At 32.9% G+C, this 10,754-nt stretch overlaps 2 protein-coding genes across 3 annotated transcripts in view; both read right to left on the minus strand.

Annotated features, from left to right (window-relative positions):
- The window catches only part of LOC105448530 (glutamate-gated chloride channel subunit beta-like), a 547,315-nt gene that overhangs the window by 297,991 nt on the left and 238,570 nt on the right, over nucleotides 1–10,754 (minus strand). The window lies entirely within an intron of this gene.
- The window catches only part of LOC105448418 (glutamate receptor ionotropic, kainate 2), a 196,344-nt gene that overhangs the window by 25,369 nt on the left and 160,221 nt on the right, over nucleotides 1–10,754 (minus strand). For both annotated transcript variants that reach the window (XM_011686946.1, XM_011686945.1), the window contains exons 7-8: nucleotides 10,009–10,176; nucleotides 8,241–8,393 (exon numbers count right to left, since the gene is read on the minus strand). In XM_011686946.1, the coding sequence (XP_011685248.1) occupies nucleotides 8,241–8,393; nucleotides 10,009–10,176 (321 nt within the window). The remainder of the gene's footprint in view (nucleotides 1–8,240; nucleotides 8,394–10,008; nucleotides 10,177–10,754) is intronic.

Below are 10,754 nucleotides of genomic sequence, written 5' to 3' on the forward strand. Positions count from 1 at the left end.
TTTGCGATAATTATATAATAAATAAATGGAGAAACATGTCCTTCATTTTACGTATTACAAATTTTGCTACATTTAATTATATTGATGTTGCGCGAGTAAAATTCAAGCTTCTATAAAGCAAGAACGTAGTTAATGTAGTGCACGGTAAACTCTTTGTTTTCATGAAAATGTGTGTAGTTAGCCATATAATAATTCTTTGAAGCTTTATATCTCTACTATTTAAATATAGGTGGGCTGCCGGAAAATTGCATTTTTATGTAAATAGCGGTCTCTCCCTCCATAAAGTGATATGTAACAGTATCTCGAAGTCGTATCTAATATGCGAAACGTTGCGAGACTGGATATCGCCATTCAAACAGTAGATAAAACTGACATTAGATAAAACGCGAAGATCGAAAAATAATAAAATTTTTGTACGCAACATTATACTCTCATAACTTGTTTAGTAACGAACACAGCCGGATTTACCGTTCGTTAAATCATGTACACGTCTGATTCTCGTTAAATTTATTTTTCCTCCGTGTCCAGTAGTTCACGGACACGCATACACGTACACACGATTCATAGCTGACGGCTTACATTTCCGGATGCATACAGTCGGTGAAATTTTTCGCATTAATTACCATTTGTGGACCAACGGCGGTTTGCGCATAGTTTACCTGATTTATTATCTCTTCCTTTTTAGTGTATGTTTGTTTACGGAGTTGATGGAATATTTACCCAAAATGTTCTTCTTTTTAAACACGACTACTTATTTCTACCAGTAAAATAAGATAAATCTGAAAAATTCTATCTAAAAATTTCGAATTTTTACGTAAAATATTCTCTTGATCGTGACGGTCGTGGCGCAGAGAGTTGTGCGTTTGCTTTCGATGCCCGAAGATCAGAAACATCGGATTTTCTATTCGATCGGAAGGTAATGGCAAATCACTGAGAGTATATCTTTTCATGGAAACCTCTCCAATTAGGCCGTTCAGAACCGGCGTTAAAACTGTTATAGGTTCCGTATATCTGTGTGTAAATATGAAATAGCGCACATCACAGAAATACGTTGAGAAAATCACGATATCTGGATCAGCAAAATAAATTGACTCCTCTATCAACCCACTAACCAGCGTGATAGGGAAAAAAAATTTTTCTAATTTTGATAGATTAAGAGAGGCTCATATCCAGCAATAGAAAAAAGGGTTGATGATAATCCTCTTGATTGAATAATTAAGCCTTCTCAATGTGGTTCACGATTTTATTCAACAAAATATCGTTTTTTGTCACATAACTTTTTAACGCACATATGTTTCAAATACTATAGTCTGATATATGCATGGTCATATCACTTTTTATAGATGCATTTCGTGCTTTATTCCATTTGTAATCTGAATTTAATCGGGGGGATGATAGCTGTGCGGAATGTGAGTGAGTTTATTACGCAAAAAAGATAAAATAATCCATATCTCATCTACATTGAGAGAATCCAGTTCAATTCGAACGGATTTTTATGCGAATATTTCGTTCACATATAGTTCAATCCACTGCACAATAAGAGTAAATTTCAATCTAAAGGAAAATAATTCAGTTGTCAAAAAGTTGTTGCACATGGGTTTTTATATTTTTCAGAAAAAGACCTCACACAAATATAAAAGACCATTATTGAAAATATTCCAATATTGAATGTATAATGAAGCAACTTACATATAGATAAAAGATTATTAAAAAATTTTAATAAATATTTCTTTAAAATATGTTATTAACGATTCCAAAAAATTACTCTGATTGTGTGAAAAGTCATTACGTTATTTAAATTATCTCAGATTTTAATGCATTTAAAATCGGGTTACAAAGTTTATGGATTGACGCACTTGCACTAATACGATTTGACAAAGGCCGGCACATAGAAGTGTACAATGGTCTCTGCTCGTCCGCGCCTCGCGCAGTTATCTCCCCGACGTATTTTTACAACTTTTATGATTCTACGAAACGCATTGTTAAATTATTTCGAAAAAAGAAATTGTCTTCCATCCAACCCGGCTAGTCGGCGCGAGATTTTTAGCAGTGATTTCACGGTCAGGATTTTTGTCGGGCTGTCAGCAGCGGCATTGCGGATAGTGCGCCGATCGATAAATCTCCGCGGCGATATCTCGTCAGCGCCGACATCGACGAGCCGGTTCGCTCAAATCAAAAATACGCCGATGCTCGCGAAACAAATGGTAAGCGCGCCGGAAGTAACCGCGGCATTCGGCGGTGCTCGGCGCCGCATGTATTTTCGGTACTCGACGTGCTCCCGCTCGACGAATACGCACGTTAATTACGCTATGCGTGCGTCGATGCATCACGCGTGTAACACTATTACACACGCGCACATTTTACACAACAGAATACGTAGCTCAGGATGTTTCGCGGAAGCACGTCGCGGTGTACGAATTTAGCTTAAAAAAAAAAAAAGATAAAACTATCGTGTATGAAAGATTGATATGGAATATTTGGATTGCTCGCTGTAAATATATTTTTTTTATTTTTGTTTTATTTGTGTAGTAAATTAATAAAAAGTATAAAAGTAATGTCTACAGATGTCGAATTTGGAGAAGATTAAGGTCAATCTGAGAAATGTGAGAAATGAGAAATTTTTTGTAGAGGATTAATCATTATGTATATATAATACTTTGCAAATCAGAATTCTTAATCGTTGTGTCTGTCTTATACTTCGCCAAAGTCACTGTATTTTCATGTTGTATTTAGTATTCTATATCTATGGAAACTATTTGTTAGCCTACTCGCATTCATGTAGGTATACCATCATGGTGAATTGTATTCCCGTCGGTAATGAACATAAATCCATTTGCTAGCATTTAGTAACAGAGCTGTGCTGTTCGTATGTCCGCTGATATCCAGCTGATATTGAAAACATTGGAAATCAAGTATTATCGTTATTACATTACAGTGTAAGGATATGCAGTGTAAGGTGCGTCTATCCTATTTTTGTGCGCGTAATATTAAACATGTACATTGACGATTAATAATTGTAACTATAATTTAATTTTATCATCAGAATGTTGAATCTTGATAAATCATTTAAGCCTTTTAGAATAAATAGTCCAGAGTTTTACATAATTTGTAATAATCGATTTAGCATTTTCATACAGAATTTAAATCGGGAAACGAAATCAATTTTAGTAGAAATTAAATTGAAATTTGCACACAAAATTGAATTAAAATTGTCAGTTTTGCTTGACAATTATTATATAATTTAAATATTATTTGATAATTTAATATAATAAAGTTAGTAGTTTCAATTGAAACAGAATAAAACGTACGACATAATATATATTATTTTTTACGCAATACAGGAAAAATTATTCTTTAGAAGTAATATTTTAGTGTAGGAAATAAATAATACTTTTTGTTTGAAGTATAGTTGCATCATTATGATTTGGTATTTGATGCAACATTTATCTGTGCGCCCGCATTTTTATTTAAATAAACAAATTTTATTCATTTAAAACTTGTTTATACATTTCTGTGTTTTACTAAACATTTTACTAAACGCATTTTTACATATTTTATAATGTGTATGACTGATTAATTATTTCATACACTGTGGACCAATCGGTTGTTTCTTATTCACGCGCATTTACTTTGCCCGAGTTCTCACACATATGTTTCCACACCTTTAGAGTGCTGAAGTGTACCAAGATAGAGATAAAGCCGCAAAAACCCGCCTATACTTGCCGGGGTGCATTAATCTTGCCGCTTTTGCAGCGAGTTTTAGCTTTCAGTGCCCAGCTCGGGTTGCTTAAGCGGTGTAAGATTTGCGTTTACAGTTTATAAGTAAACTAAAAGTGTAGAACTTGTATAAATGATAAAGCAATTAATATGGCTTAGCACACTTTACGTAAGAAACGGCGTTTATATAATGAAACGTTTATATTACATGAAAAAAGACTGTTTGGCGATGAAGAATTTACGTTGGCAGTCAATTTTTTTTTGTAATAAAATTATCAAGCGGTTTTCCTGCTTAATTTAAATGCCATGATGGTAATATCGGCTTAAAATGTTAAGCCGACCATTATCCGCCTGACGTTACGTAGAAATACGTGCGCATTGATAATTTACCGGATTGCTCACTTATTTACACAGTTATTCACAGAACGGCAGAAACGGCGGACACGATTATTCCGTTAATAGGATATGGTCACGTCGGAAGCTGCCAGTTTCCCGTCGCGCAGGATTTAAATGTATACGCGGACCGCGATAGAGAGTGTAGTTGCGCACGCGGTATATCTACTATCCCTTCGCGGCACGCTATTTATTTCGGATTTAACATGAAAGGAACATCGATAACCGATACGGTGCAGTGACGTTTCGGAAAGTATCATACCAGCCACGACGACGAGAGAGAGCGTTGATATTTACGAAAGATACTACGTGAAAGGAATAGAGCAAGCAGACTTATCGGGAACTTTCATAATTTCTGCGAAGTTTTTCTTTTTCTCTCTCTTTCTCTCTCGCTTCTCCTTTTTTCTTTATTTAGAACATTTCTTTATTGCCTGATAACGTTGTACGTCTTAAGCGGGATCCGGATGTACGCAGTGCACCCGGATGTAATAAAAAGATTGCAAGGTGAAACGAAGAAACGATCAAGAAATTGTTTATATATTGCCATATATCATATTCCCGTCTCATCGACAATCGTAGATGATATATTGCTAAAAACTCGCGACCGCGTAGCGGATAAAATTTTGAAAAATTGCCACGGTTAATCGACGTCATTTTCTCTTTCACACGTTTTCGATTATTCCGAGGATCCGGACTTTCCTACGAGCTTCCAATTTTCTTTGCCGTCGCAAAAAAAAAAGAGAAACTTTATAATACCGCGTAAGAGAAAACGTTATTATAGGAATAATTTACAAGAAACCGTCATTATGTAGATTTGTAAATTTCTGTGGTACGTGAACGATGTACGTTATTATATTTCTCATCCTTGATATCATAACTTTTTTTTAAACGATGCTATCGAATGTTTAACGTATCGAATTAAAATATTGTTTGTAAAATATTCTGCGAGAGATAATATCAGATTAAAAAAATTTTAATAATCCTCGTAAAAGAATATTCAAAGAATATTCATTGCAATTGATTATTTAAGATTGTTAATTTAATTATTTTATGTAATACGTTTAATGCTTCAGTAATAATACTAATGAAAATGCTTTCGTAGTTTATTGCGTCTCCTCATCAAAATGTTATGGTTACGCTATGTACTCTGCACTCGAGTTAATGCTGTTTACGTGAAATGCATTATTGCACAAGCAGATAGCTGTGCAAGAGATATTGGTCTCTTCGGAAAATTTCCCTATAGATACCATTATTAATTATACACGTTGTTTATCGGAAATTTTTTTAGTGAGAAATTTGTGTAATGGTTTCTTTGGGATTGCCAACGTCACAATATAATAAAGACGTATATACATATGTTTTTAACCAGAAAAATTTTCTCATAAATATGAACTTATTTTTAATCTTAATGAAGAAAATGATCACATTACACATCAACATAAGAAAGATATTTACGCTAGTACGACTTGGCTTAACAGCTTTTAGTAGACTTTTTAATGAACAATGCGGTGGAAAAAACAACGCTTTAATTCCGTTTCAGTTTAACTCGGCAAGCAGTCTTTATTTACTTTTAGCAGAACGAAAAGTAGCCTTAAACCGCTTTTCCTCCCTGCATCATGATCAAAAACGCGACTTTCGCTTTCCCTCAACAAACACTCCAACGTAAAAGTTCAAGGATCCTTGTTTAAGGATTTAAAAGTCTCGTATCTTGTAATATCCCAATTTGCGAATTTCAAATAAATCTCCGCAAATATAAAGAGATCCTCCTCTGCTCAGATTTTTCATCTATGTATAATAATGTTTGAATTTATTATCCGCGGATTTAAATAATCCGGAAAAGATTTAAGGAGTCCTCGATTAATAAGAAAATATTCGCGTCCCGAAAGTTTAAGTTCCGTTTAATTTGTCATTGTCGCGTCTAATAGGGAAGTCCTGTGTCGGCTGCACTCGGGTAATAAAACTTGGTGCTACACGCAGGATCTAAGTCATGGGCGGCACGTACGTGCGAGTTTACGTACGTGTCTCTCGTATGACGCGGTCGTGCATTCGGGATGGTCGCCGTGCATGGAAAGCGCGACCATGGTGACTAAAGGTGGAGAAAGCCCCGAGGTGAGGCTTCCGGGATGTAGCTATTTGCTAAATACGTTGTTCAATTATTCATGTGTCAACGTTGCTCTCCTTCCGTTGCCTTCTATATGTTTGCGGCTTATCGCCGGACGGCTACCAATCTCTGCGGGGCAACGAAGGACGGCTCCCGATCGTCAAAGGGGTAGTAATTTTTTACAGTTTCTTTTTATCTTGAAATCGTAACTTTTCACGAGGCTATAATAAAAGATGTGCAGCGTGACTTCGACACGTGCATTTTAATGCTTTTGTGACGGAATAATCTTAATTATATTCGTTAACTACGAGAAAGAGATTATTATATATTTGTTTTATGTAATTATTTCGTTTCTTCTGCATTTTTAGATTTTATGATTATTTAAAATTATAATACACTTTCATGGCGCGCGCACATACACACACACATTTATGCAAGCAAAAAGATCATCGTCAAATTTTAGAAGCTTGACGAGATCGTACAGGAAAACCGGATATAAGTAACGAGTTCCTTAAGTACTGGGTATTAGTAGAGTTTAAATTACTCTAAAGCGTTAAGTCACGTTCAGTCAATCAATCTGTGACAGAAAAAAAAAGATATTTAACGAAGCTTTCGAAAGAGAAATGACACATTACAAAAGTGTCAGTATATATGTATCTTACATAGCCTCGATCCTTTAACATTGTTAATTATGATCTATAACACAATAAAAATTAATAAAAATTTAATTAATTAAACTCTGAATTTGAAACAAATTGTCACAAATCAATTTATTTTAGCATTTTAACAATTAATGAGGTATTATTTAACAATTAATGCGGATAAAATAATATAATTATATTATATTATTACTTTTTTACTTCTGACATAATTGTGGCTTTTTAAAATCTTCAATATCTTCATGGTTCATTGTTAATAAAAGTAGTTATAAAATTAAACAAGGTATTCAATTGTTCTCTACAATTTCGAAAAGATAAATATTTTTCTTGCGTAAAACACAACTTTGCCTTTGCAACGCTTACAACGCTTGTTTTCATTTAATTACTTTAGGTATGCAATACATTCATATACTAGTTGATTTAATATAAAAATGTAAAAAAAATATTTTTTTATATTTAATTAAATTTTGATAATAATTATACAGATGTGCAATTTGATTAAAGAAAAGGTAGGTATCCAATAAACATTTGCTATTTAAACATTTTTGAATTGAAATTAAATAGCGCAGAATTATTCGGGATTATTCGTGTTTATCTCTTCAAAAATATGAAAATAAAAAGATTATGCATATAACTGTACTACATAACTGTAGTATTACGATCGAGTTTATTTTTCTTGTTTTATTTACGGCTGACTAACATTATTACGTTAAAAATATAGAATTAAAATTTGAGAAACGTCATGTGTTTTTACTTATGATAAAAGTCAGATAATATTAGATTAAATTTTTTAAAAATAAAATTACAATATACATTATTTTCATTTTTTAAATATATATTTTTTAAACTAGAGATATTAATTACAGCCAGTCGAGAGAGGAATTATATTTCAGTCGTTAAGCGGAACACAACATAAAATTCAATTATTTTAAAAAATATATAAACACATAAAGTCTTTGTTTATAGTATTTGAAAAAAATTGAATTTTAAGTTGTGCTCTGCTTCACGATTGAAATGCAAATTATGATCTGCATAAAAATTTTCAACTTTCTTTATTATATACTTTTCTAAAGAAGAGAGCATGAGAGATCTTCTGAAATAATTGGATACGAAAATTCCATTATTTTTCAAAACACAAAGATTTTTTATGTTCTTTGAGAAATTATTTTTTGTTGTGCTTTGCTTAACGACTAAAATGCAAATTATGACCTGCATTAAAATTTCCAACTTTTTAATTACACGTTTTTCTAAAGAAGAGAACATGAAAAGTCTTCTGAAATAATTGGATGCGAAAACTTGCGTCACTAGCATTAGTTGTGTCTCACTATTCCGCCCAGCGGCTCGCTTGAAAATTCACAGAACGTACGTACGGCATTAATATAGTTGTAGAGTGATAAACCGTCGTCCCACGGTTCCTCTTTTTCGCAGGACAGATTTGCTGGTCTTAAATCGTGACTACGGTCCAGAGCTGCCAAACCGTGCGCGAAAACCTGCACGCTATCGTACACCAAAGCTGGTTCTGCCTGAAACATACGTTTCCTTTTGACGAGAGTTCGTGCTTTGCGTATCGCACGAAAAGCTTTAGCTTCAGCTTCCGCCGAACTATTACGTGGACAAAATTTTTGCTAGTACTGCAAATATAGAGCGGGCTAAGTTATGATTAAATTTTAACGAGACTCGTTTTCAATTCTGTTCGTAGCTTAATGATCGGCCGATTATTATTCATACTTGTTAGCAACCGTGTCAAAAGTTTCTATTTCATTTTACAGTCAAAGTTCGTTCTTTCACAGATAGAATATTAAACATATTCGATATGAAACTGATCTTACTTAAAATCAGTTATACGTAAATTTGCCTCTCGGGGAATTTAAAATTTGATAACGTTCAATTTAACAATTGTTGAAATTATGCTTCTCTTTTGTTATTAAATATTCTATTGAATTTAAAATTTGATAGGATTCTGAGGTAGCGTGTAGTGAGAAAAATATAATGAAGGAATAAATTTAAATATATCGATCTTCTTACATTAATATTTTGAGGAGAGAATTCTGGGAAATAAATTCTGAGAGGTAAACTTAGCTATTTCAGCAGATGGTGACCATCTTCGAAGTCCTTGAGAGAAAACCGTGCTTAGTGCGCTCAATTGATCCGAATTAATGACATTGCGGCACTGGCCACTGGCGAAACTCACTTAATTACTGAAGGGCTGACAAAGCTCGAACTGGACAGACTCTGCTGACCAGTTCGGGCTCTATTCGACTTTTCAATCCCCTTTGCTTTTAGTCTATATTTGTTCGCAGCTAGCTGTACTATGATTCAGATTTTGTAATCACCATTATAGTTACCATTTTGTAACCACGTGTAATTAATTATTATTACAGACTTTAGGAAAATTACTTTTAAACAATATTTTGGAAACATTGAATCCTAAATCGGTTTTAGATGATATTTTATATTTTATGTCAGACTTGAGAATAATATTTCATTTATAATTGTCTATAGAATATGCATGTGATGTGTACTTTAATACATATTCCATATATGTTCATTTCTGAATTTTCCAATATTTTTCATATTACATGACACATTAAATTATACGTAAAATTCTATTCTGAATTCTGACAAGATATTATATAAGTTGTCTAAAATAAACTTTTTATTTTATATAATTTGCATCAAATTTTAGTAGCAAATTTTTTGACCGAATTTCTTTCTTCGTTGAAAAATGAATAAAGATATTAATCACAGTTTAATATAACAATATAAAATCTAAAAGCAAAAATTATTTATCAGAGTTGTAAAAAAGCGGATTTTAAAGTTTAATGTAAACTTTTTAAAATATTTCAAAGTTTTTGTGAATGCGTTATGAGTTTTTACCAATTTAATGAAATTTGAAATGAATTTTTACCGAATTGCTGTAATTTCTACTAATATACATTTGATTATTAATTGTTCGGTAATTGGATTTTGATAATTAAATTAGAAAATATTAAATTTCCTAAATGCAAAGCTTTCAGAGTGAGCTTGTTTTTAAAATTTTATAAGATTTTATAAAAATCTCTGCAATGTGCTATACTGTGGGATAGTAAAAAAGAGCATTAATTTTTTATTGCATTTAAATTTGAGATTTTCACCAACCTGAATGACTCCCGTTTTGTTCAGAATGGCATGTCCAATCGTTGGTTGGAAACGTTCCATCTGCTTGAGTACTTCTGCAACCTTGGGCTCTTCGAGATCCACCAAGCGAAAGGCCGTCATGTTCACGCTATTATATTTGAAATCTTCTAGATCAAATGTTTCTATATCCTGTAAAAATAAATGTAAAGAAAAAGATTTGTTTATTTTATCCAGTTAAATTCAATATGGATCCGCAACTAACTTAAATGTATATTTTAAAACGTATTTTTTAAAGTTAATTATGATTAATCTTAAAATCGTTGACATATTTAACTTAAATATTAATAATTTCCATTAATTAGGCTGAACAAATGATAGATATTTTATAACAGTCAAATTTCAATCTCTGCAATTAAAATAATTGTGTCAGTTATCAGTAATAATGTGCAAAAATTGTAGAAAAGAAATTTCCTGTTTAATCTAGGTCGACTTAGCTTCTGCAAATACATAAGACTATCGATTTATTCAATATCTTTAAATGAGAACGAATTTTCGACCATCTCGGACGCGATGGTATTTAAGAAAATGTAACTGGGGTAAGTTTTTTCCCGCTCGCGGCGTAGTTACGAGGTAAGCCGACTAAATTGAAGAAAAATGAGGCGGTTTCAGCGATTTCCGTCATCGTCGTAATTGCAATCGTTATAGCGTAACCAGTCTCCTCGGCCGGCCTCGCCTGGGAAGACTCCGAGAGAGAGAGAGAGAGAGAG

The sequence above is a fragment of the Wasmannia auropunctata genome, unplaced genomic scaffold (assembly GCF_000956235.1).
Source record: "Wasmannia auropunctata unplaced genomic scaffold, wasmannia.A_1.0 LD336085.1, whole genome shotgun sequence".
NCBI lineage: Eukaryota > Metazoa > Arthropoda > Insecta > Hymenoptera > Formicidae > Wasmannia > Wasmannia auropunctata.